The sequence below is a fragment of the Mesoplodon mirus genome (assembly GCF_964341445.2).
Source record: "Mesoplodon mirus genome assembly, chromosome: 6".
Classification (NCBI taxonomy): domain Eukaryota; kingdom Metazoa; phylum Chordata; class Mammalia; order Artiodactyla; family Ziphiidae; genus Mesoplodon; species Mesoplodon mirus.
The window spans coordinates 143,151,275-143,178,661 of NC_138982.1; the positions used below are offsets into that span (position 1 = coordinate 143,151,275).

Consider the following 27,387-nt stretch of genomic DNA (forward strand, 5'->3'; position numbering starts at 1 on the left):
AGTGCCTGGTGTGGGCAGGGGGCCGGGGGGCAGGGCCCTGGATATTCCTGCTGCCCCTAGCTTCTTTTTTTTTTTTTTTTTTTTTTGCGGTACGCGGGCCTCTCACTGTTGTGGCCTCTCCCATTGCGGAGCACAGGCTCCAGACGCGCAGGCTCAGCGGCCATGGCTCACGGGCCCAGCCGCTCCGCGGCATGTGGGATCTTCCTGGACCGGGGGCACGAACCCGTGTCCCCTGCATCGGCAGGCGGACTCTCAACCACTGCGCCACTAGGGAAGCCCTGCCCCTAGTTTCTGAGTCCTCTTTCACCTGTCAGTAGTCATCGCTGGGCCTGTATCAGTCGGTTTCTTTCTAGTCATCTTTCTAAGAGTGTAGAAGCATTTCTTCTTTGATCTTGTTAATTTGTGAGTTTAAGGTAACATGTGAAGTCTTTTTGAAGAATTTTCTCAACACTTTGAGAAGCCATTAGCCAGAATCATGGTGTGATAAGACACAATGTTTCCTTTAAACAATATTTTTTGTTTGGCGAAGCTGTGCAGCATGCAGGATCTAGTTCCCCAACCAGGGATCCAACCCACGCTCCCTGCGTTGAGAGCACAGAGTCTTAACCACTGGACCACCAGGGAAGTCCCTGTTTCCTTTAAACGTTTTTTAAGTGTGTGTAGAGTTAAAAAGCTGTTGTACGTTTCTGATTTAATAAAATAATTATAAAGGAAAAAAAGAAGGAAAGAGATGGCATCCTGTAGCAGGTAGAGGGTCCCCTGTCCTGGTTCCTTCCCTCACTCCCATCTCCTGCCAGCACTACCCATCGGCCAAACCCAACCAGAACCCAGGGCCCCAGGGCTGCCTCCTGGGTACAGAGGAGAGAGTGGGGATGCTGGAGGGCTGCCGGGACCCTGCACAGCCCCCAGTAAGAGCGCCCTGGCCTGTGCCTCCTCCCGACCACAGGCGGCTGGTCCTTTACTCCAGAGTCTCCTGTGAGTTTCCCACCAGCCCCAGTGACTGACCCGTGATGGAGTCAGAGTGGGGACAGGGCTCCTCCTCTCTGCCCTGGGTTCAGCATTTTGGGGAGAGAAACAACAGAGCAGAGAGTCTGGAGGCCAGTGTGGCCGTGGCAGTCCTGTGAGGCAGGCAGGTAGCCCTGGGCATCCCCGCCTTGTAGGGCAGAGCTGTGTGCTCCCTCCACACCTGAAGGGGAGAGGCTTGGAGGGGCCGGACAGGGTCAGGCAGATCTCACCGCTTCACATCCTGCCTGTCCAGGCCCTGGGCTTCCACCTGGACCATGCCCCAGACCTTTCTAGGGCCCGGGGGAAAGTGATGGGGCTTGGACTAGGCCCTAGAGATTTCAGATGAGGCCTCTGGGGACACCGGGGAGAATAAGAGCAAAGGGCACCTGTGAACGCTTCTTTTTAAGGGAAACTTAGGATGTTTGGGAAACTCTCAGGAATCATAACCAGGGGTCCGCTGGTGCTGAAACGGACAAAGCAGGAGTGCAGGTGGACCAGGAGAATCAGCTGCCCTGGAAGACTGAGATCCAGGTGCAGGACCCCTCAGGTGGAGAGGGAACTACGTAAAGGTAGGGACACGCGGGTGGCTACAGGTCGGCACATTCTAACCCCAGTCATCATGGGTCATCGGGGCCTCTCCAGCTCCACAGCAAGCACCCGTCTCTTCTTTCCAGGCTTTTCCATGTGCCAGTCCCCCTGCCTCAAATGCTGTCCCTCACATGCTGTCCCTGCTCCCTGCCTGCCTAATTCCTACTCTTTCTTTGGGTCTCAGTTTACCTGCCCCTCCTCTGGGAAGTGTCCCCTACAGGACCCCAGGCCCCAGCTACCCTGGTCACTGCTGGGTATGTGTGTCCCAAGGAGCTGCTCTAACCTAACGTGGCTGGTTACCTGTGGCCACATCCCCCAACGCTGACCCCACCCACCCGTCATTTCTAGAAGCATAGCCAACAGTTGAGATTAGCCTTAGGTAACCACATAATGATCAAAAGGCTCAGTTGCTCCTGGAATCCACTTCTGTACCTGCTCAGAGAGGACCCTGGAGGTCACCCCCTGGCAACCCTGCCCCCAGGTCCCTGAGCATGCCCACCCCTCCCCCAGGCTTCTCTCCCTTCCTGCTCTCAAGCTGGGCTCAGGAAACAGGAAACTGCAGCCACAGCTTCCGTGCCAGAGAGATGGGCTTCTTCCTTACTAAGCGATAAACTTAGCGTCTGAGGCTGGGGTTTTTACATGACTCCGTGGGCTCAGCTCCCCGAGAATCCCGTTGGCTCAGCTGGCTCACCAGAGGGATCCCTCCCCAAATAGAGAAGTACTGCCCCAATTCTAGCTTCCATCCCTCACAACAGAAACTTCTTGAGACCCTCAACTGGCAAGTTTCCTAGCTTCAAATAATAAAAGCTCTGCACTCTCTGTGCCGGCCATGCCCGTCCTGGGCTGCCTCGTGCCCGGCACATCCTGCAGCCCTGTCGAGATCTGCCCAGACTCTCTCTAGCCATGAGCTCTGTGGGCAAAACTAAGAGGGCACCATGGGTGCCAGCTTGGGTGAACGTTCTGTGTAAGGAGGTATAATGAGCATCTTTAGAATAGTGTCTTGGAACTCTGGTCCACTGCTGGTGGGAGGGTAAGTTGCTGTAACCACTTTGGAAAACTGGCACAATATCCACTAAGGCTGGAGGTGTGCACACCCCATGATGCCCCAAAACTCCAGTCCTGAGTATACCCCCAGCCAAAAGGTGTACCAAAAGTCAGGTTCCAGAGTTTTCATAGCAGCACTCTTGTGATTGCCCCCACCTCCCCCGCCCCCCATTGGAAACCACCCAATGTCCATCAACAGTAGACTGGATCAAGGCACAGGGTGGAATAACACATGGTAATGAAAAGGAATTGGTGCTCAGCTATAAGCACCAATATAGGGTCTAGCCTGTGAAACTCACCAAGCCACGTGCTTAAGACAATGGGTACTTTCCTGTACGTATGGTACAGTTCAGTACAAAGTTACAAAATCTTAAGTAGTGACCCTGAATGATAATTAAGTCAGGAAAGGTTTACAAAGGAACAGCCTGGTTGTCATCCCCCCGACCCCAACTTCTATCTCTAAAGAATTAGGCAATTAATCAGGGCTGTGGCCTCCCTAAGTTGCCTGCCAATTTCTCACATCAGGGCTGTCCCCAAATATAGGTGAAATATGTAGCTGCCCACAGGTTTCACTGCTTCTGCTAGGTTGGGTTGTTCATTTGGACTCTCGGTTTGTCTTCTCTCGGTCTCTGTAGCCCAGGATGCCGTAGCTGGGAATGGAGCTGGCATTAGCCACGAGCTCATTAGTCTGGAGATCGCCTCCCCTGAGGCTCCAGATCTGACCCCCAGTGATCTTCCCGGCATCACCAGGGTGGCCGTGGGAAACCAGCCCCATGATATCAGACTGCAGGTAAGCCTTTCTGGAACTTGGGAATGGGTCCCACGCTAAGTTGGGGAGACTTCTGAGGTCTCTGCCGGCAGCCCCAAGGGCTCTGGTGCACCTTCCCAGCCCTCACTCTGAGTAGTTGGGGAGGAGGCTGGGGTAGGACCATCTAGGGCTGGGGCCTCATACTCAGATTCTGACAAGGGTCTGGCAGGTCATGGAAACAGGCGAGGTTGACTCAGCGGTACTGGAGGTGTATAGGGATTGGCGCCCGGTCCAATGTTGTCCCGTGAGAATGTTGGCCCAGTGTTACCACTATCCCGATATTTAAAAGAAGCCAGAAATTGGATTTTCACATGGGATCTGCCAATTTTAGCAACAGTCTTTTAAACTAACGCTATGTAAGTCAATCGGAACACAGACTGTTATCTCTGATCAGGGGCAGAAAGGCCAGCACAAAGCACAGGAATGAGAACCGCAGACCAGCAGTGACCCAGTACAAACCGACAGCCGCTGAGCCTTGGGCTTCTTTGCCAAAGACCTTCCCCCCTAAGGTTGCCTGAGGACACAGTCGTCACTGGGATGCCAGAGTCACACATGACCTTTGGGCTGGGTTCACCCCAAGAGCAGCCTTGTCAAGCTTTGCCAGGCCAGCTCACATAGAGGCCAAGGAGACAAGGATGGTCTCAGGAGCGGGGTTGGGGTCCAGGGTGTAAAGGGACCAGGTGGAGGATGGGGAGAAGGTGATACCCTCCTGCCCTAGGACTGGGGTCACTTAACAGCCCTCCTCCCTTTTACGGGAGGCACTTCCAATGTTGGGAACTCAACCATAGCCCAACTAGGATTGTGTCAGTCCCTTCTGGATGGGGTCTCTGCTGGCTCCACTGTCTTGGGCAGTTAAATTACTCTTTCTTCCTATATCCAAATCACCATTCTCTGTCTCTCTAGGAGCAGTGTAGTTAAGTCATTTCCCTTACTGCGTTAAGGGACTAATTCCACACTTCTTACCCCGCTTCATTCAGCAAACGGGTGGGACTTCCTAGGGTATGAGAAAGATGCTTGCCTGGGGTCAGAGCACGCTGCTTCTTCCTGCCATAACCTCAGGAGTATCCCAGGGAAGATCTGTCGATGAAGGAGGGGTCTCATCTAGCCATAGAATCAGGGAGTCTTTGAGAAAGAAGAAATATCAGTGATGAGCTTTGGAGGATAAGTAGGACATCAACAGAGAGCTCAATAAGGGCAAGTGGGTGGACATTCCAGAGGAAGGGGACAGGCTAAGCCAAAGCCCAGAAGTGTAAAAACTGGGTCATGCTCTGGGATGTCTAGCCATGCTCTTGGGTGACCAGGGACGTGTTCTTCCTTTGTGATTCCTTGGCATCAGATTAAGGCACTCATTAAAAAGTACATCCAGAGGCAGCAGACAATCAACTTAGTGGTGGACCCCTGCAACGTGGACATCGCCACCACGGAGGCACTGAGCATGGCTCAGGAGGTGGACCCCGATGGAGACAGGACCATAGGTAAGAAGAAAGAACCAAGCTTCTAGAAGACAGGAAGCCAGGGGGAGACCCCTCATATATTTAGAAGGTCCTGGAATGTAGCTCTGTTAGAGGCGCCCACATCCTGCCTTAGATCCAAGTGCTGTTCCCAGGGAAGGTCCATGGGCTTGGGGTAAAGTCGAGTACAGCAGATGGGTCACCCTCACTGACAGTCAGGGTTAGATGTGTGGCCAACATTTGGAGGTTCTTTGCCCTCCTTCCTATTGTCCCTTATTTGCATTCTTGAACCATTCTGGATGGGGGAGGAGAAATGCCTTATTTGTTCTCCCACAGTGGTCCAGAAAGGAGAAAGTGGCCCATCAGCTCTGCAATTCCACAGGTAAAGTTCTTGTGAGTCCTTGGTGCCTGGAAAGGACTTTCCCAGGGCCTGTATGAACATACTCAGGGAACATACTTCCAGGCTTACATTGGAGCACAGGTGTCTGCAGAATTTATATTCAAGCAGAACACTTCCTGGGGCAGATGGGTTCCCTTAAATTTCTTTTTTTTTTTTTAAAGTCACTCTGGAAGGCATTATAGGGGACTTGGTTTAAGAACACAGACTGCCTGGGTTTGAATTCTTGTTCTACCACTTACTGGCTACATATCCTTGGGCAAATAATAGCTGCTATTTAAAAATTTTTAATATCATTATTCAATATCACTTCTCTCCCAGTCACTTCACCTACCCGTCGAGTTTGCCTTCCTGAAAATTTACAAGTCATTTTCCTCCACTAAATGGATACTCAGTATATCATTGCCTTTTCCACTTTTTCCTCAACAAATGCCTAGTTTTCCAGTAAGGATAAAAATAACGCTAGGGGAATACAGCTCAAGTGTAGTGTGTTATTATATGCCAGACTACACTTGTGCCCTGTTAGCTGCTGACGTCTACAGGTGTCTAGAACACATTGGACCAGAGAGAAAACTCAGGTTTTGGGTCACCAGTCATTGTGCAGTTATAAGTCATTAGGGATGTCTTATTGATGACCACAGAAGATAATATCATCTGTTCAGTAGATTGATCTATCTGGATACCAGTGTCTCCATAGAAATTGAGTAACACCAGTCGTAGCTTTCTGTTCTTCTCCTTAGCCACAAACTCTAATAACCAAAAGTTCTTGCTAAATATTAGCTATTATTGTTATAAATTCAGCTAAGTACTATCACCATAGAGTATACACAACCTGACCTTAGTATATTCCAAACAGCATTATAACATCCATGCAAACTTTCCATGCATTCTAGGTCAAGTACAGAAATAGAGAACAGTGTGCTAGGTTTAAAAAGGGAATGCAATATACACTCGTGTACACAGCAGCCTTATTCACCACAGCCAAAATGTGGAAGCAAACCAAGTGTCCATCAAGAACACAGTCACTTGGAAATCAAAGCTTCTGGTCCCATGTGAGCAGGAAGGAGTGAGGGTAGGAACATGAGCGAGGAAGGCAGGGAGGGTATCGAAGGAGGTGCCCACCAGAGGGGCAGAGTGAGCCTGTGACAGGAGACATTAGAGGGAGGGCACAGACCCTCCTTACAGCAGGGGGATGACGTGCTTTTGGAAGCATGGTGATGGAGGGGGTTGGTTCTGATGATGTATGCTGCCTAAGTGTCTGGCACCCAGCAGGCACCCAAAAGACATTTGTTACATAAATTACACAAGGCAGTTAATGAGTTGAGTGAATGGGTGAGTGAAGAAAAGTACAAGTAAGAGGAGTGATGATGGAATGAATGAATGAATGGGCTGTCGGGCGCTGAGCAATCAAGGCTGCAGGAGGCTTTGCTGGTCATGGCCAATAAAAGATCCCATAGCCTAGCAGCATTCAATATATTTGAGCAGAGAACCAACCTCTCCAGGGCCCTTCTCTAATCACCTCACAGGAATCCTGACCAAACTGGATCTAGTGGACAAGGGCACTGAGAAAGGTGTCCTGAAAGTCATGCAGGACCTCACATACCCTCCCAAGAAAGGCTATATGACAGTGAAGTGCCGGGGTCAGCAGGAGGTCATGAACAAGCTGAGCTTGGCCGACGCAAACAAGAAGGAAATGATGTTCTTTCAAACACATCCGTACTTCAGGTAAGATTCTTTAGGACAACCTTGGACTCCATGGAAAGCAGACCCACCTACTAGAATTGGCCTAGATGACTACCAAATTATATATAAAAATTATACAATTAGCATAACCTACCCTCATCTTTATTTCAGTGTTAAATTTATTGGCTTAGTTAAACAAACCATTTTTTCTTGGACTCTGATGATGACACTGATTAATAGGGTATTTCATAAGGCAGAGCACACTTTGGTTTCTCAAAATGTTTTCACTTGCTTTCTCATTTGAGTCCCACAAAATCTTGAAAAACACTGGGATTTTTCCCGTTGAATCGGGTGCTTTTTTCCTTTCGCTTTATTTAGGAACTTGCTGTTCCTGAACAGCAAGTTCAGGGGGAGAAGGGTAATAAGATATAGAGGTCACTCCTGCTTTAAGGAGAGACAGTGGGAAAATGGTGAAATTTTGCAGACCAGGTTTGCTACTTGCTCTGTGCCCTTGGGAGATGGCTCAGCCTCGCTGAGCTTTTGCTTTCTCGTTCTGCTAATGCTTCACAGGATTGCGGTTAGGATTAAATAATACGGCACAGGCACATGTTCTGGCCAGCACTCTAGAAATACCACCCTGGTTCCTTGTTTCTCTCTGCTCCTGCCCTGAACGGAAGAAACAGATCGTTTTCAGTAGCGTTAGGGTTCACAGGGAGAGAAAACTCTGCTCACCAAGCAGAGAGAAGGTTCTGTAACAATCACACCCATGGTTCTCAACCCTGAGGGAGCAGCGGAATCTGCGAGAGAGTTTGTTAAAATCCAGCTGGCTGTGCCCTGCCCCAGAGTTTCTGAGGTCTGGGGTGTGTCCCCCAAATTTATGTTTCTAACAAGTTCCCAGTTGAGGTCGACATTGCTGACCCAGGGACCACACTTTGAAAACCACTGTTCAAGGTCTCTGGGAAAGTTAAGTCTTGGATAAAAAAGTGTGCTGAAGTGCTTTGTTGTTGAACATCTGAGATTTAACCCACATGCTGGGACTCAGCCCTTGCAGGAAAGGCACTCACAGCAACCAGACCACCTGGTATGTGACCCTGGGCGAGCTACTTAACCTTCAGGTGCATTTGCCTTTCTTTAAAATTGGTTGTTCAATCATTAAATATTTGTAAAGCCCTTAAATCACGTAGGCGCTTAGTAAGCACCGTGTAAACATTTTTTTAAATTTAATTTTATTGTGGAAAGAACATTTATCATGAGATCCACCCTCCTATCAAAAGTCTAAGTGAACAATGCAGTGTTGTTAACTATTGGCACAATATTTTTCAGCAGAGCTCTGGAACTTACTTATCTTTCATAACAGAAACTTTTTGCCCTTAGGTTAGCAACTCCTCATTTCTTCCTCCCCCCAGCACCTGGCAACCACCATTCCCACTCTCTGATTGCATGAGTTTTAGATAGCTCACATGAATGGAATCATGTAGTATTTGTCTTTCTGTGACTGGCTTATTTCACTTAGCATAATGTTCTCAAGGTGCACTCATGTTGTCACATATTGCAAAATTTTCTTCTTTTTCAAGGCTGACTTCTATTCTATTGCATATATCTACCACATTTTTTATCCATTTACCTTTCCACGAACATTTACGTGTTTCCACATCTTGTGAATGGTGCTACAATGAACATAGGAGTGCTAATATCCTTTGAGATCTTGATTTCAATTCTTCTGAATAAATGCCCAGAAGTGAGATTGCTGGATCATATGGTAGTCCCATTTTTAATTTTTTAGGGTACTTTCTTACTGCTTTCCATAGTGGCTGCACCATTTTGAATTCCCATCAACAGTATACAAGGGCTCCAATTTCTCCACATCTTTGCCAACACTTGTCTTTTGTTTTTTTTTGATAATACCATCCTAAAAGATGTGAAGTGATGTTTCATTGCTGTTTTGATTTGCATTCCCCAGATGAGTAGCTGAGCATCTTTCCATGTGCCTGTTAGGCATCTGTATGTCTCTGAAGAAATCTCTATTCGAATCATTAGTCCATTTTTAAATTGGGTTATTAGGGTTTATTTGCTATTGAATTGTAGAGTTCCTTATATATTTTGGAAATTACCCCCTTACCAGATAGATGGTTTGCACATATTTTCTCTCATTTTGTAGGTTGCCTTTTCCTCCGTTGATTGTTTACTAGCTGTGCTGAAGTTTTTAGTCTGATGTCATCCTACTTGTCTATTTTTACTTTTTTTGCCTGTGTTTTTGGTGTCATATCCATGAAATCATTTCCAAGATCAATATGGTGAAGATGTTCCCTCATGTTTTCTTCTAGGAGTTTTACAGTTTCAGGTCTTACCTTTAACCCTTTAATCAATTTTCAGTTGACTTGTGTGTCTAGTGTAAGATAAGGATCCAATTTCATTTTTTGCATGTGGATATCCAATTTTCTCCAAAAGAAAAACTGGACTTCATCAAAATTTAAAACTTCTGTGCATCAGAGAACACTATCAAGAAAGCAGAAAGATGCCCCACAGAATCGGAGAAAATATTTGCAAATCATATATATCAGCAGTCCCCAGCCTTTTTGGCACCAGGGACCGGTTTTGTGGAAGACAATTTTTCCACAAAAAATTGGATGGGGGGTGGGGGGTAGGAGGGGGTTGGTGGTTCAGGCGGTAATGTGAGTGATGGGGAGGGGCAGATGAAGCTTCACTCACTCTCCCGCCACTCACCTCCTGCTGTGTGGCCCGGTTCCTAACAGGCTGCCGATGAGGGGTTGGGGACCCCTGATATATATGATAAGGGGCTAGTATCCACAATATATAAAGAACTCTTACAATTCAACAACAAGAAAAAAGAGAAATAATCCAATTTAAAGATGGACAAAGGATTGGAATAGACATTTCTCCAAAAAAGATTTATGTGTGGCTAATAAGCACAAGACAAGATGCTCAGCCTCATTAGCCATCAGAGAAATGCAAATTAAATCCACAGGGAGAGCCCATCTCACACTTACTAGGATGGCTGCCATCAAAAAGGCAGTTAACAGGAAGCGTTGACAGAAATTAGAACCCTCATGCACTGCTGGAGCAAATGTAATGGGGAGATGCTTTGGGAAACATTCTAGAAGTTCCTCAAAACGTTAAACAGATCATTACCGGATGAGCCGGCAGTTCCATTCATAGGTGTGTACCCAGGAGAATGAAGATAGGTGTTCACACGAAAACTTGTATATGAATGTTCTTATCAACATTATCCATAACAGCCAAAAAGTGGAAACAACCCAAATGTCCATCAACTGATGAATGGATAAACCAGTTGTGGTATATTCATATGTATTCATTTGCTAAGGCTGTCACAGTAAAGTATCACAGACTTGAGTGTCTTAAACAACAGAAATTTATTTTTGCACAATGCTGGAGGCTGGAAGCCCAAGGTCAAGATGTCAGCACCTTGGTTTTTTCTGAGACCTCTTTTCTTGGTGTGTCGATGGCAGCCTTCTCCCAGTATCTTCACATGGTCGTCCTTCTGTGTGTGTCTGTGTCTTAATCTTCTCTCCCTATTAGGACACCAGTCATATTGGAGTCTACCTTCATGATCTCATGTCAACTTAACTACCTCTTTAAAGGCCCTGTCTCCAAATGAGGTCACTTTCTGAGGCACTAGGGGATAGGACTTCAACAAATGAATTTGGGGGAGACACAGTGCAGTGCCCAATGGAATATTATTCACCCATAGAAAGGCATGAAATACTGATCCATGCTACAACATGGATGAACCTTGATGGCATTATGCTAAGTGAAAGAAATGAGACACAAAAGTCCACAGATTGTCTGATTCCATTTATATGAAATGTTCAGAATAGGCAAATCCATAGGGATAGAAAGTTGATCAGTGGTTTCCAGGGGCTGAGGAGAGAGGGAAATGGGGAGTGACTGCTGTTCCATGGGGTGATGGAAATGTTCGAGAATTAGGTAGTGGTGATGTCTGCACCACTTTGTGAATATACTAAAAATTGTACACTTTAATAGGGTGAATTTTATGGTAAGTGAATTCGATCTCGATTTGTTTAAATGCCTGTGAGAAAATATCTCCTGACCAAAAGAGGGTGACCAGGCTACCATCCCTGGTTAGTTCTTCAAAAAAAAAAAAAAAAAAGGAACCATAACCCTTCTGCATTTTTACCCCGCAATGGAGGTGTTTCTCCATACTCCAGTTTGTCGAGAGTAAAAAGAATTCCAAGAATATAAAGAAAAAATTAAGTGTTTTATGTAGTAAACAGTGACACCGTATCACATTAATAATCTAACTATATTATCCCTTTGATTTATAAACACTTTCTACTCCTGCTACAGCCCAGGAATATGTGCTGTGTCACTGATTCTAGCTGGTGTTATGGTCATTTCTATTTTTTAAAGGGTCTGCAATCATAGTATTCTATGATACAATTTTTTTTTTAAAAATCGAATTTGATTTACAAAATTTCCTACTCAGGTACCTTTTCAAGAATCTGTCTACTCTAAGTTCCTGCATTTGCTGTTTCTTGACGTCCTACCCTGGCTCTGTTCTTGCCGTCTTGAGATGACTAAGGACAATTATCTCGAGATCTGTTTCTTTATTGCAGTCCTTGAATCTTTTTCGATTTGAAAATCAGATTTGATTTTTTTTTCCTGCCCCTCTGTACTTTCAGAAAGTTTAGAATGGTACTGTGTTCAGCAAAACCTGCAAGGCTATTTTTGTAAAATAATTCAGAGCTGTTCTTTCCTTCTGTAGGTTACAACGCCATATGTAAAGAAAAACAACAGTTTGAAAATCGGTATCGTGGTAGAGAGTTGCCAGGGTTTGTGAATTATAAGACGTTTGAGGCCATCATAAAAAAGCAGGTCAGAGTTCTGGAAGAGCCGGCTGTGGACATGCTGCGCACAGTGACTGGTGAGTCCTTGCTTTTGCTTTTAAGGTATTTTATTTCTAGGACAGGGTCGAAGCTAGTACTTCCTGCTGGGGCGTTTTCCAACACCACAAGCCAACCAATCTTCTCCAGGCACCATCTGGGTGTCTCACAATTCATTCCCGTTCTGACACTAACTGCTCGGGGTTAGCACAGACCCCACAACTTAGGGGTCAGCCCACAAGACCACCCACTTCTGATGGCAGCTCCATGTCCGAGCCTCCTGTACTTCTGAGTGACCAGCTATACATCAGAGCTCCCACGACCCCCTCCTTGGGCTCCATCCTCTGCTAGAACAGCTCACGGTCTCAGGAACACACGCTACTTACCTGTACTGGTTTGTTATAAAGGATTTGCTTACCTTTACCAGTTTATTATAAAGGATAGTACAAAGGTTGCAAATGAAAGAGATGCATAGGGTGCGGTCTGGGCAGGTCCAAAGTGCAGGGGCTTCTGTCCCGAGGCGGGGAGGCGTGGGGCACCACCCTCTCGGCACGTGGACGTGTTCCCCAGCCTCGAAACTCTCCAAACCCTGTCATTAAGGGTTTTTATGGAGGTATAATCAATTATCCTATGGAGGCATAATAAAATTTTTACTCAATCTCCAGCCCTTCCTCCAGCCCCCAGAGGTTGGGGAGACGGGGGAAGATTGGGCTGAAAGGCTTCTAACCAAAGGCTTGGTCTTCCTGGTGACCAGTCCCCATCCTAAAGCTAACTAGGGCCGTCTCATTAGAACAAGAGATGCTCCTGTCACCCAGGAAATCCTAAGGGATTTAGGAACTCTGCGTCAGGAACCAGGGACAAGAACTGAATGCCTATTTCCTATCACACCTCACCTCCCTCTATTCCACTGCTATGAATACTTCGCAGTCTCAAAATACTCTGCTTATTTGAAATCTCTGAGAAGTAACGTTGATGACTAAACAGCTATACATTATGCGAGTGTCTTGAGCCTCTAAAGTGCCGTACGAACCTAGGGTGGTGTCACTGTTGTCACGTGCAAATAGGAAACTGTGTCCACACCGTTGAGGAGTAATGCAGCATGAAACAGCACGGATCACTCCCTTCTCCTTGAAATGATCTGCTCCTCGGCTTCCGAGAGATCCCTGAATCTCTTCTCTTCACCGCCACCTTGGCTGACCCCCTTCTCACTCAGGCTTCAGCTGTCTCCTTTTAGCACTAAGTAATAGGCTTTCGTGGATGCACGAACTAGTAGTGGTTGGGGGGACAGCCTTATAAGCGTTTCTAAGAGATGTATTTCTAATTAAATTTTACCTTTAGGCTTAATAGGTATAAACTGAAATCTGTAATTGTATTTTGTTGATCAATTGTGCATTCTTCATTCGGTCCTGAAGAAAATTGTTAGTACTTCAAGGCTTCAAGTTACAGAAAACATTTATATATATATATATATATATATATATATATATATATATATAATTTATTTATTTATATATAATAAATATATATATATAGGTATATAATATATATACCTACTTCTGAAACATACAATTTGGAATCAAAAGATTTCCAAGCATAAAGATGCTGTACGTCATACTAAGATAACATTCTGTGAGGAAGTCAAGTGGAAATATGGGTTTCAAAAATAAAAAGAAACAATGTAAATTTTCTGATTGAAATAAGAGTTTGTTCACCTCTTTCTTTCAAATGAATTAGAGCTATTTCAATTCCATTGATGTATTTAAAAGAGTGATGTGTTTTACTATAAATATTAATATATTTATAACTTACCAGAAATTGCATTCTTTGCAACTATTTATATTTGGGATACAATTTAAATGTCAAGTAAATATGCCAGGGGACATTTAGCTTTTCAAGTTCCTCCAGGGAGTTTTTGAGCAAAAAAGTACACCTTCCTCCTTCATTGAGAAGAGAGGAGGGGAGGGAGGGGGGAGGGAGGGAACTGTTTCGTGCTGTTTTATCCTCTTATTTTTTACAACCTGTGAAGATCATGGATCCTTCTAGCAATACTGGACTTCTTTGTTTTTCTTTCACCAGGTATAATCCGGGCTGCCTTCACAGATGTTTCAGAAAAAAACTTTAATGAATTTTTCAACCTCCACAGAACTGCCAAGGTAAAACCCACCAGATGTTACTTAAAAAAAAAAAAAAAAAAAAAAAAAGAATGTAGACCTGACACTAGAAAGTAGATTTCTTACATTAAGACTATTGAACCTTTTTTATTTGGAGGAGCAAATAATCAAGATCAATAGTGAATCTAACGATTTGACCAGTGATGTCTGGTTAAAGGCAATAAGAGAGAGTGAGAGAGTGAGAATTCGGAAAGGACATATTTGGTCACAGGAACAAAAGAGAGCTGTAGTGAGGGGAACACTGTCACATCTGAAGAAAATGGCCCTGAATCACAGAACTCATTGAAAAGACTCATGGAAAAACTCATGGAAAAGACTCATCCAATCTCAGAACAAGGGCTCCCCCTCGTCCTGCTTGGGCTACATAACTAATACCATGGCAGACATTTACTTCTCACAGCCCAGGAGGCTGGAGATCCCAGCTCGAGTTGCTGGCCGACTTCTCACTGTATCCTCACATGGGTGGTGGGGGGAGACAGCTCCCTGATGTCTCTTCTCAGAGGGGCACCAATTCATTCATGAGGGCTCCACCCTCATGACCTGATGACCTCCCAAAGACCCCACCTCCAAATGCCATCCTATTGAGGATTAGGCTTTCAATGTATGAATATGGAGGGGATGGAGACCCAGTACAGATGGGAAGACTGGCTCTGCCTTTCTCAAGCCAGAGATCTTGAGCCTACTTAACCTGCCTGGGCCTCAGGCTTCTCATCCACGGAATGGGACTAAGAATGCCTTCTGCAGGAGGTTGTAATGAAACCTAGAGGAAAAGGTTTAGGACTGCACCTGGCATCGTGCATCACCCTCAGTGGTGCTCCGTGAAGTCTGGGGGTCCAGATACTTTCTGTGTGAAGGGTCTCCTCCCAGGCTTTCTGGCAGCCAGTTTCTCTAAACTCCAGGAACATGAAACATACGGAATTTGACTGATTTAAATCTAGCCTCCATCTTACCCCTGTGAGCTCTCTGGTGGAAAAATACTCCTCCTCAGATGGAAAAATGTGTAAACGAGAAAAGGAAAAAGCTGGAGATCAGGCCGGAGAACAGAGCCCAGGCGGGTTCCCAGGCTCTGGGGATGCAGTGTCTGCTCACATGTGTGGCTCAGGCTTCCTGGGAAATTATGACCCTTGGCTGGGAGTGGGAACCCCGCCTGCCCATGCCCAGGTAAGCCGACATAGGGACAAGATGCTGCTCCTAAGCCACATGCTATTTTCCAGTTGGCACCTGCTGGTGGAGGTCTTTGCAGAGGACCTCTCTTCCTGTGACCCAGTGATTTGTTTCTAGAGGGAAATTTTGTGTTTCTCCTTTGCCATAGTCCAAAATTGAAGACATTAGATTAGAACAAGTAAAGGAAGCTGAGAAATCGATCCGACTACACTTTCAAATGGAGCAGATTGTCTACTGCCAGGACCAGGTTTATCAGCGTGCGTTACAGCAGGTCAGAGAGAAGGAGGCAGAAGAAGAAAAGAACAAACAGTCAAACTATTATTTCCAACCACAGACCCCCTCCTCAGACCCCTCCATAGCAGAAATCTTTCAACACCTGATTGCCTACCACCAGGTGAGTCTGTGAGCACCTCAGAACGGCACTTCTCATCCGTTTCCTTTCTGTGAGTGCCTGTTTTCTGTCTTGTCACTGTAAGGTGACTGCCAGCTCCATCCTTCAGCCCTGGATAAGCCTCTGTAGAAGCAACTCGATCAGAGAGATGAGAAGGGTTGTTACTTACAGTCACTTACATCTGGTTTTGGCTGGCTGTGTGGCCCTGGTCAAGTTACTTAACCTCTCTGAGCCTTAGCTTTCTTCTCTATAAAGTGGTACCTCCTCTCAGGGTTCTTGTGAATATTCAGTGTGAGGAGTGTGAGTGAACCCCTCCCCCACAGCTTTGGAAGGCGGTGGCCTCTGGCCACAGACAAGCTGTTCACAGAGACATGTGCTTTGGTTGCTATCCTACATTTCAAATAACTTGAAGGGCCATCAAATTCATCCTGGGGAAGGATGCCCAACTCAGAGCCCTTGGGATATGTGAAAGTCTGGACAGGAAAGCAAATGGCAGTCTCCTGGTTTACCAGATGTCTCCTTCACTTTGGGAGGAGTTTCTCACACTGACCATGCTCACGCATGTACAGGATTCTGTGGAAATGCAGAGGTGGGGCGTGGTGGGTCTGAGGTGGGGCACGATTCTTCATTCCTGACGGGCTCCCAGAGGATGCCACGCTGCTGGACGGGGACACTCTCTGAGCAACAAGGCTGCTGAGGGTGGAAACTGAGGGTGGAACTCCGTGTCCTGTAGACCCTGGGATGTGTGAGTGAAGCCGGTGAAGGGCAAGGCGGGGGCACCCATGTGCCCCTTGGCTTCTCCTGCAGCTAAGCTCATCTCCCTTCATCTGCTCACCTGCCTGGCAGAGCCTTTTAGAGTGAGTAATGCGTGTACATGCACGCGCACACATTAAGGCCTTCAACAGATTGGGTGAGGGCCACCCACATTCTAGGGGATAATCTCCTTTACTTCAAGTCAACTGATCAGAGCCATTAACCACATCTACAAAATACCTCCACAGTAATACCTAGATGAGAGTTCAGTTGAATAAGTGGGTCTACAGCCAGGCCAAGGTGACACGTGAAACTGACTGTTACACCTGGGGAAAGGATAAGGCTTGTTTTATATTGATAAATATAAGCAAAGGAATTGGCTTATATGATTGTGGAGCCTGGCTGGTCAAGTCCAAGATGTGTAGGACAAGCCATCAGGAAAGCCAGACAGGAGACTCTTGGGCAGGAGCTGAAGAGAGCTGAGCACAGGCCGGATTCCTTCTTCCTCAGGAAAATTTCTGTCTGCGTTGGAAGGGTTGACATCTCTGTGACTTTAAATTTCCTATTCAAGAACATCAGGGGTCTTTCCTTCTTCAGATCTCCTTTCTGGGGGCCTTAGAAGTGTTTTAAAGTTCTCTCTGTGTAGATTGTGCGCACTTCTGGAGTTTATTCCTACATCTCTTCTCGACTTTGTCCCTCCTGGAAATGAGACTTTTCTTCCATTATATCTTCTGTTTGTTGTTAGTAGATACGACTTCTGTATATTGTCTTATACCTGTTAACCGTACTGATTCTCTTATCGTTTGTGGTAGTTTTACAGATGATTCTCCTGAGTTTCCCCAGTGGACACTCATTCCTCTGCAAATAGTGGTGGCTTCCCACTCTCCCTCCTCTTTCCAGTTTTATGCTTCAAACTTTTCTCGCCTCATCTGGTCCCTTCAATGCAACAGCCTTGCCTTGTCTCTGACTTTAATGAGAACCCCGCTTTTCCTATTAAGTATGACCGTCCCTGACTAAAGTCAGTGAATCAGCAGGGCTGTGTGCCTTCTCGAGGTTCTAGGGGAGAATCTCTTTCCCTACCTCGTCCACCTTCTAGCGGCTGCCCACATTCCTTGGCTCGTGTCCTCTTCCTCCATCTTCTAAGGCCGCCAGCCGTGTTGCACCCTTCCACCTTTCTGCCAGACTCATGTCTCCCCCTGACCCTCTTGCCTGCTTCCCCCTTTTGCACTGGGCCCACCAGACTATCTGGGATGACTCCCTCTCTTAACATCAGCTGCTTAGCAACCTTACTTCCATCAGCAACTTCAGCTCGCCTTTGCCATGTAAAGGAACACGTTGGCAGAGTCTGTGATTAGGACAGGGCCATCTTTGGAGCTGTTATCCTCCCTGGCACACCCATCATGAAATGTGTTGGATTTCCCTGGGGCAATGATTTGCACAGTATCCCTGGGGAAAGGGCCCAGGGGAGCTGATTTTCACTACTCAGAAATTTCCTCTCAGCTACCAAGAGATGGTCTCATGCCAACGTGGCCCTTCTGTGTGATTCTCTGTGTGGCCCACCACCTCAGCTCCCCCACACCCACTTGGTCAGGAAGAACTCTGCACCAGCCCTGCTCACTGGGCTACTGTGCTCACCAGGTAGCTCCCCGGCAGGAAAGGCTTTCCCTCTCCTTCCCTGTCTGACCCATGCTGCTCCCCTCCCCCCATGTGGCTCTGCCTGACCACCCCTGTTTCTGTTACACGTGGGTCCCAGGCTGAACATTATCCATCTCCTACTTCACCAAAACTAGGGGTGATTTGGATGATCTCCAGGACAATGGGAAAATGACTTTTGCAGCCGTGTTCGTACCAGACTCTCAAAAGCTGTTTGGGTGTGTGGTTTTGTCGGTCAGACAGACCAGCCCTTCCTTTCAGCTGGTGTCCGTTCTCCAACATCAGACATCGGTTTCTTGGCCCCAGCATCCCCCTGGAACGCCTCCATCTGCCTGTCCTTTCTCTCCCGCCCTGCATTGGTGACACTGGCGGTCCCATCCCTCGCCTGCTCTCATCCTGGGGCATGAAGCGTGTGTTCCAGCTCCATCTCACTGATTCTTTCCACTCACATACCCTGAGTGCTTGTCCACTCCTGGCATCTTTCTAAACTTTTAGTTTTAGCTCATGTAATCCTTTCAGCCCTCCCATGAGGCCAGGTGCTCATACTATAGAGAAGGGAACTGAAGCATGGAGAGGTCGCAGAACTTGCTACAGTACCAGTATATATCAGCTTGTTGAGAGATCAACTTATCTTAGGAAAGAGAAACTTTGCACTAACGGGTGAGGTGTGGTGACATTACCCAACTCAGGTTCTGCTTCTCATTGCTCAAGAATCCAGTACTGAGAGGCGAGTATTGGGTAAAATGAAAGACAGCTTTACTCAGGAAGCTGGCAATCCTGGGGAGAAGGTGGACTCATGGCCCGAAGAACCAATTCCCCATTTTCCAGGTTTTGTTTGGAGATTCTGTAGGGAAAAGAAGAAGGGTTACATGCTAAAGAGAGGGTTGTGACATGTGTGATGAGCTTGTGGACACTCCTCTGATTGGTTGGTGGTGAGATCACCGGAGTCAACATCCTCAACCCTCTGGTTCCAACCAATCTGGGGGCTACGTGACTGTGGGCAGCATGTGATTAACTTCTTTTACCTGGCAGGGGTTTTAGTATCTGTAAAGCAGCTCAGAGGACATGGCGCAAAATATTGTCTGTAGCCCTTGAGGAGGGACTAAAGGTCCTTGACTTTGTTTAATAGCTAAACTATTATTATTTTGTTTTGCTTGACTATTTTCCTTTGTTGCTGCCTTTTTTTTTCATTTCTCTGATTAAATTTATTCTTTGGATACTTTTTTTTTTTTTTTTAGAGACAAAGGGCAAGCAGAGGACATGGGTGGGGTGAGGAGGGGATATTGTCCCAGGACCCCAGAGGGACCTGCTCAGTTACAGAGAGGGAGAAAGGAAGGTTGAAACAAACTTTCAATGTGCCTAGAACTCAGAGAGCTCCCTTCTGTGGCTTTGGATAGTCCAGCTCCTTTTCTGCTAAATAATTTTAGCCTTGATTTTAAAAAAAAGGTTATAAAATCTTTGGGGCAGAGTTGTAAATAATTTTAAAATGTAGTTTTTGTACTCAGTCTGCGCATTTATCTTTTTAGAGCACATTTTACTCTCTTGCATCAGAAGTAAGCATTTAGTGGTCAGGAGGGGCTGGTGGGAGCCCAGGCTCGGGGTTGGCCCCCCACGCGGTGCCGCCTGGAGCACAGAGGACGAGGGTGGCCTTTGAAACCCAGGTAGGGAGCTTGCACCCGCCAGGTCTCGTCCGTGCCGGGGCTCCGCGGTGGCGTCAGGGTCTCCTGGCGGCCGCAGCCCCTCACCGTCCTGTGAACTGCCCCTCCCTTCCTGCCAGGAGGTCAGTGCCCACATCTCCAGCCACACCCCCTTGATCATCCAGTTCTTCGTGCTCTAGACGTTCGGCGGCCGGCTGCGGAAGGGCATGGCTGCAGCTGCTGCAGGACAAGGACAAGTACAGCGACAGGCTGCTGAAGGAGCACAGCAGCTGAGCCGGGCTCGGCTCGCCAAGTTCCCCGGCTGAACCTGCCATCCACCCCGCCCCGGGGTCTCCAGGGAGCTGGAGACCGACATCTCTCCCTGCCGGCCTCGCGTCATTGGCTGAGCATTTCACACGTGCCCCGGTGGTTAGTAGTCAGACTGTAGCCGTCACCCCTGCTGTTAGTGGATGAGGACCTGGTAAGAAGCTGTGCTGGGCACGCCGGCTCCAAGCATCAAGTGATTTCCATAGAAGGTCCACGCCTGCCCTGCCTTTTCCCTGAGCTCTCTCCATCACTTCATCAGTCACCGATGCCCACACAGCACCCTAAAAGGGTCATTCCAGTTTCTGTAGTAGCCTTTCACACCCGACGTTTTAGGGGCATTGGTGCCACGTGTGTGAATGCACATAGAAGCCTACTTCTTTGATTTGTAATAAACTCGTTTCGACCAGACATTTCTCTGACACCTTCTTTATCTGGGGGGAGACGTCTGACGGTGACAGCAGGTGGGAACGCGTGGAGCAGTCGGTGGGCACTACCGCTTCCCTCCGTGCTGGGTCAGGTCACAGCGAACAGCTGAACAGAGGAATGTGGTCGGATGTTTATGAGAGGCTGAAGGGAAATGGGGAACACAGTTAAAGAAATGGGACGGAATGTGAAGCAGTCGGCATGCGTTGTGTGTAATGTGCGCTGATCAAGTGTCCCGTCTGCTTAATCGCTGGCCACCTGGCATGAGGCTGACAGGTAAAAAGCCCAAGTCCAGAGAGGTCACTGCCCAGCCAGTGGGGTTTTACAGGCAAATGCAGGTCTGGGGGACAGAGAAGGTGGACCGTTAACCATGAGTTGGCACGGTCCTGACTGTCCTCCTTAGACTGGGCAGGGCTGGGGACTCCCACAGACACCCCGACAGAAAGGGAGTGGCTGTCTCACAAGCTGTCCACTCCCAGGCCCAGTGGGACAACCGCTTGTTGGGGGGGGGTGGACTAGCTACACTGTCCGCTCCCACCCAGCCCCCACCGCACCGCACCCCCATCCCAGGGCCCTTCTGACACTCAGGACTCCGTGATCCTCAAGGCTTTGGGACAATATAATTCATGTACGAGAGGGGATGCTCTGGACACTTTGAGGCTGGCTCCCCCTCGTGGCTGGACCGAGTAACTGCTCAAATACCAACAAGGGACCAGAATCCGAGGTGTTGGTGTTGCCAAGGGTTGTTCTTTGCTGTTGCTACGGTTTTCCTGGAGATTCCTAGACTGAGCGGAGGAAGAAAGGTGATAGTACGGGATCCAGAGAACGGGAATTTCCCCAGGGAGCAAGCCTGCTGGGGACTCACAAGGTGCTCATAATCACTTTCCTCTTACCCAGAAAGAACAGGTGTCCAGGAATCCCTCATGCCTGTTCTGCCAGCCATCAATAGGGGAGAAGTACACTGTCTCTCCTCTCACCTGTTCAGGACTCAGGGAGAGACAGCCCTGGAGTTCACTCTGTGTGATTCCTTCACTCAGAGGGCGGAGAGGCTCAGGCAAGGGGTTGAACTGCCCCCGCCATCCTCCTTCTCGCATCTCCCATCTCCACCCATGAGGGGCAGCACCGGGATCAGAGCCTGCATCTCCAGAATCTGCTGCCTGCTCTACAGCATTGGCTTGAAGGTCCATCAACCTGTGCAGAATATACTAGAAGAGCAATGATGCCCACTCATGGTCCCTCACTCCAGGCAAGCCTGGGCTTCAGTGGATCCCATAGGTTGGGGCTGAGTCTTGAGCAGAGCAAGGAGAGGGGCCAGATAACATGGAACTGACCAAAGTAGGAAGCCTCAGTGTTCCAGAATGCAGGGTCTGCGGGTGCTTACTAAATGCTGTGAGGGGTGGGGTGGGCATAGGAGAGGCTGGGCACCTGTCCAAATGACTTGCTGGATGCCTGACTATTTTCTAAGATGCTATGGAGCACCTCCCTTTATTTCTCTCCTTCTGGAGCAGAAAGCAAAGACGAAAGCAGCCAGCCAGCCAGAAAAGTCCCCATGGTCCATTTTTGTTTGGGAGGAAAGGAATCCAGTCCCAGGGACAAATCATCCTCCAGGTAGCCATAAAAGCAGCAAAAGGGGCACTGACCTTGAATCCACTCACCTTCAGTGGATTCAAATGGATCAGTGGATTTTCAGGGGATTATAAGATCAGGTTCTTTAATCACAGCAACGCAATGGCTCAAACACCCATGTTTACGGGGTTAATTCATTTAAAATGAGGTAGCTGGTACAACAGTGAATCTTTTAATTGTCACTTTGGAAGTAGCATAAATTGCGGCCCTTAAAACACTGGGTGCACTGGGAGAAGACCTCTGGCCTGTGCCACATCACTGTGTCCAAAGCAGCAAAGGATTTGACTTCAACCAGGGGGGTGTGTGTGTGGCTCTTTACAAAGTCAGGTTCCAGGGTGAAGCCTTGGTCATAAGGAAAAAGTCTCTGAAATCAGAGGGAGGTCAGGGCAACCACAGGAAAACCAGAGAGAAGGAGCTGAGAACAGACCAGGGACCTGAGTTTAAGGTAGGACTCTACCCCGACCTCCATCACAGCTCAGCAAGAAGTGAGTCAAAGTTCATTCACTTTCCACGCTGCGAACTCACCCTGCCCCAGCTGCAAGAAGCCACAAAATGATCAACACAGATTCCACACTTTCATTACTACTCGTTTCCACTCTACTTAGTATTTTGGGTTAATTTATATTAAGCAAATCTAACCTATGTCTTTTATAAAGGTTTAAGAACAAAAATATCAATGTTTTCAGCGTTCTGGCTGGACTTTTTAGGTGAAATCAGCCTCATCCAAAAGTAAAACCATTCACGAGGGGACTCCAAAATGAAAACTATGACTGGAAAGAATGCCCACTGCCTTGCCCACATGGACGTTTGCAGGTGAACAATCTTTATTACTTGCAGATCCCTTATGGGTGGATTCCCCTACTTGCTAAAATGTATTGCTTCCCCCCAAAATCAACACTAGCCGCACACAATTGTGGACAGGTGCAGAGGGGCAAAGAATTTGAGTTGCTGCATGAGTTTCAGCTCAGATTGTAAAGAAGTGTCATTTTCAGTCTATTTAATGCAGTGGTTTTTTAGCATTTTTGTACTTTTGGCTGGTGATTTCACTGTTGAAATGGCCCCAAGCAGAGGGGGAAAGAGCTGTCTAGTGTGCTAAGTGCAGGAAGGCTGGGCTGTGCCCTACGGGGAAGCATCCTTCAGGAGTGAGTTTTTTAGGGCTGTTGGCCATTAGTTCAATGTTAACGAACCAACAATATATACCCATAAGGTATCTTTAAACAAACACATACTGAACAAGGTTATGCAGTGATGGGTTGACAAAGACCCGTGGCTGGCAGGCAACTGCCCCTATTTGTCCCTTAGGAGCCATGATTCAATATTCACTAATTCAAGGGTTCGCGATGACTTTGTACAACATAATTGCCACGAGTAACAAGAATCAACTGTATTTTTGAACTTTTGAATTTTTAACAAAAACATGTGCTTTCTTTTTTAATTACAAGTTTTTCCATAATTTTAACACAAATTGGCATGATGAAGACAATGGCCAGTTGTTTTCTCCAATCACCTGTTACCTGTTGGGACCTGCTGGATTTGGGGAATTTGAAGAATGAGAATGGATTTTTGTTCCAGGCAGGAAAACATTTACCCAATCTCTCTCTCCCACCTGTGGTCACAACTCCAGGGACGGAGATGCTTGTTAGTTAAGGAAGCAGCTCTGCCACTGTGAGCTCACAGGGATTTTAGGAAGACAGCTTTAGGGGAAGAGATGCTAGACTCATGTTTGGGAAGGCAGGTTCTGAAAACTTTTGGGACACTGGGGAGAGTTCTAGAAGAGAGTTGGGTCTCGGGGTCTGAATCTGGGAGAAGTGGGAGGTACCTGTGATCCACCCGCCCCCCTGCCTCAGACCCACCCCACCACACAGCACCTGCTCCAACATCCCGGCCCTACAGGGTAACGCAGATTGGCTCGCGGTGGCCACACAGATCGCCAGAGCCTCAACACACGTTTGGAAAAAGAATGCATAATTTATTTGTACAATTTTTCACACTTGAATTTTATAATTTAAAAAAGATACAAAACAGAAGACAAACAGTGGTCACATAAATTAAGAGAAGCACTAAAGAAGGAACGCCTTCTCACCATGACAATGCTTTTTAAAATCCGCCTGGGGAGCAGGCACGTCAGGATGGTCCCTGCGGTTGCCGCTGCCCAAGCATCCTGCGAGTGGATTGTACAGCCTTCCGTTCCAAGGTCAAGTCCTAGCACAGAATCACTCAATTTGTTCTTGGAAACACCAGTGTGTCTGAGAGGGAGCAGAACCTCACGGCCCCGCGTTTACGCTTCACACTTGGCAACTGAAACGTCACCTTCCCTCCAGAGAAACTTTAGGGGCTGGAAGGGGTCACGGGGAGTCCAACACACACCTCTCTCTTCTTTGTCACAAGCACGGATGCTGTGCTTTAGCCTGTCGTTTACAGAGCATTACATTTGGAGCCAGGCACTTGGTAAAAGCAACTCGAGTCCGCTGCTGTTCACACAGGCAAAGACAACAGTACTTTCAGAGAGCCAGGTGTAGAACTACTTAGAGGATCACGGCCCAGATTCCATGAGCACTGAGGTAGTAACATGTAGACACTTCACAGGAAACAGTGTATCTTTAATCAGCATCCCTGATTGCCCTGGGTCACCTCAATTTCCACGTGATTAGCAGGCCTTCAGAGGGTCAGCAGGCACCCCACTCGGGGTGGGACCACAGTAGGGGGTGGGGCGCAACACAGACTCCAGGGAGAGGGACAGGGAGAAGACATGGAGTAAGGCTGGTCTCCCTGGACAGCGCCCCACCCAACAGGCAGGTGGCCCCTGCCCCGGCAGTGCTCAGCACTGAACACATCTGCTTTGAGGGCTCCGTCTACACTCTCACCCACCCCCAAGAAGGGAAAAAGGTTTCAGTGCCCTGACAAGTGGCTACCAAGTCATCACCCATGAAGGGCTGGTCCCTTTCTGTCCAGCCACCTTCCAGGGCTGCTAAGAAGGCACTGAAAAATGATCAGCTAAACCCCTCATGGGGAGACAGGCCCTGGGGCTACCCCAAGTGGCCCGCACTGGCGATGGCCCCAGAGGGTGGCCCCTGCAGGTTCTACCTGCCTTCCTCCCTTCCCATCTCAAGCCGTCCAGCAGCTGAGAAGTCACCAGCCCCATGTGCATCCAAGAGGGGCCCCTGGAACAGGGCTTGGAAGGGAGGTCCCCGTGGGACAGACCCCATCCCTCTGCTCTGCACTGGCCCTGCATGCCCACACCCAGCTGGGCCTCCCCTGTCGGACGAGGAGCGCGGGAGTGTGGGCCTGGGGTGGGGGAGGCCACGTGGCCTACAGAGAACTGTGGAGTGTGCCAAAGACAGACAGGTTCACTATTTGATAAAAATGAAAGGACCTGGGAATCATTTCTAAAAATACATCATGCACAGGGATTAAAAATCAGCCCCTTCATTTTCTTGTGGAATGGTGTCAAGGACCCAGGCTGTACGGATTAGCTGTTTGCCTGTTCAAAAAGGAAAAAGAAACGATGTTATTTTCTTGAGACAAACAAAGGTAGACAATTATTTTTTCCCCTAAATGAACGTGAGGCCCTTATACACCAATGAGTAAGCTTAATAAGACAAAGGGATATTGTTTTTCTACAGCATGAAGGTCAAGGGGTTAGGCTGACCGTGGAGGACAGCATGCGCAAAGGCCCTGAGGCATAAGGGGGAACGGGGTGTGTGGGGGTCCAATCATTCAGCACAGCTGGGACACAGGCCTCTCTGGGCAAACCGAGCATGACCTTAGCCACTGAAAGACGTCAAGTGTCTAATTAGTCCTGCTTTCTACCCCACTTTCTCTGCTGCTACCCAGCCCTCTCGCTCCCCACTCTGGCCGTGTTGAACCACCGGCAGTACCTTAACACACCTTGCCCGTTTGCTCCCTCATCCTGGACGGGCAGTCTCCCCTTGGCCTGGCTCACCTCCCCCAAGGTGTCCGGGCTGCCTTCTCCTCTCAGCCCCACCACAGCCTCCCAGCTTCCCTCTACCACATAGCCCCTGGCGGGTCAGAGGGGGTCATCTATTTCCAGCACTCGGCCCTTTCTGGGGCGGGGACTGGATGGGCCCCATGGCCACTTGAAGGTGTTAGGTCCTACGGTTTCAATCTGGGGAGAGGCAGCCTGGACCTTATCGGGCAATGTCCTCTGGTTCTGCACCTGGGTAGCTTTGGAGACTTGAGAGGGAACAGAATAGAACTTCTTCTTCCACCAGGAGCCTACCCCTAGAAGGAGCCGAAATCTGTGAGCTCTGCCAGGCCCGAGGCCCGTGAGATGGACAGACATCTGGTCCTCACCCAGATCCAGGCAGAGCCCAAGGGCTGGGCTCCGTTATGCGTTGCAGGCCAGGCCGGGAGCCTGAGGTGGTGGGTCACCGGGAGTCCCTGGGATCTTTCTCCTCCTCACCACCTCTCCTTGTACCAGGGAACCCCAGCCGCTCCCCCGCCCCGGGGCGTACTCGATAGCCCAGAAGAGGACAGGGCAGAGTCACTGCCCTGGGGCTGTGACAGGTCAGGCTGGCTGACCTGCCCCTCCCTGCTCTCTGCCCGTCACCAGAAGTTTGATTCAATGACGTCTGGGTGGGTAAACAGAACCACCTGAGCCAGAGCTAAGCGTGGTCAGCAGAGCCCAAGGAAGGCCATCACAGTCAGCTCTGGACCCTGCAAAGCTGAGCCCCAGACGTTTTCATCCGAACACCAGTGGTGGGCCCTGGACAGTGGGGGAGGGGATGCCACCTGGCACGGGGACCACACCTCCTAGGCTTTGACACAGCGAGTCAGAGAACCCAATGAGCAGGACGGGAAAGTTACCCTCATTTGTCGATAAATCCAGTCTGTAAACACGGTCACATTTCCGTACACTCCCGGTCGGTAAGCCTTAGCACAGCCAGACCCCCAGCTCGTGTCCCCGATCAGCCACCAGACGCTGCTCTTCAGAGTGACCAGAGGGCCTCCGCTGTCACCCTGGGGGACACAGCAGGTTACAGAGCAGAAGTGAAACCACAAGCCGTACATCACAGAGGGCAAGGAGGTGGGGGTAATGGGAGGGTCTGCAGGTCTCCTCCAATGAGGTGATAGTTATATAATCCCCCAAAGAGACTGTACCAGCGACGAATTTGAGTCTGCGGAAGTTAATAGTTACCAAATAAGTGGCTGTCCATATTTTTAACTAGTCAAAATACCTATTTCTGTGGCACTGACACTTCGACCCCATAGCGCCTTCCGAGGAGGCAGCGGCGTGCATTGTTGGGGGTACCAGGGCTTTCTCACCGTCCATGGCTGTCACTTCCCACGGCCGCCCCCCGGGCCCCAGGTCGGGGAGGAGGCTTTCCTCACGGGCCCCCTGGGAGCCGGTTGGCAAGGCCCA

At 48.4% G+C, this 27,387-nt stretch overlaps 2 protein-coding genes across 7 annotated transcripts in view; one reads left to right on the forward strand and one right to left on the reverse strand.

Annotated features, from left to right (window-relative positions):
- Window positions 1-19,922, forward strand: part of MX1 (MX dynamin like GTPase 1) — a gene marked incomplete at both ends in the record, with an annotated part of 32,574 nt that extends 12,652 nt beyond the window's left edge. Inside the window, 13 exon segments of the mRNA XM_082624383.1 lie at window positions 1,443-1,519; window positions 1,522-1,547; window positions 1,549-1,574; window positions 3,273-3,427; window positions 4,782-4,920; window positions 6,820-7,018; window positions 7,355-7,374; window positions 11,742-11,900; window positions 13,936-14,012; window positions 15,343-15,588; window positions 19,769-19,825; window positions 19,829-19,858; window positions 19,860-19,922. Coding sequence (XP_082480509.1) covers window positions 1,443-1,519; window positions 1,522-1,547; window positions 1,549-1,574; window positions 3,273-3,427; window positions 4,782-4,920; window positions 6,820-7,018; window positions 7,355-7,374; window positions 11,742-11,900; window positions 13,936-14,012; window positions 15,343-15,588; window positions 19,769-19,825; window positions 19,829-19,858; window positions 19,860-19,922 — 1,274 coding nt within the window.
- Window positions 19,923-23,963: 4,041 nt separating this feature from the next.
- The window catches only part of TMPRSS2 (transmembrane serine protease 2), a 35,049-nt gene continuing 31,625 nt past the window's right edge, over window positions 23,964-27,387 (reverse strand). For 5 of the 6 annotated variants that reach the window (XM_082625533.1, XM_082625535.1, XM_082625534.1 and 2 more), the window contains 2 exons: window positions 26,832-26,984; window positions 23,964-25,485 (listed from right to left, as the gene is read on the reverse strand). In XM_082625533.1, coding sequence (XP_082481659.1) covers window positions 25,474-25,485; window positions 26,832-26,984 — 165 coding nt within the window. In that variant the 3' untranslated portion in view covers window positions 23,964-25,473. Of the gene's footprint in view, window positions 25,486-26,831; window positions 26,985-27,387 lie in introns of those variants that run through there. The other variant, XM_082625536.1, reaches the window with a different exon arrangement.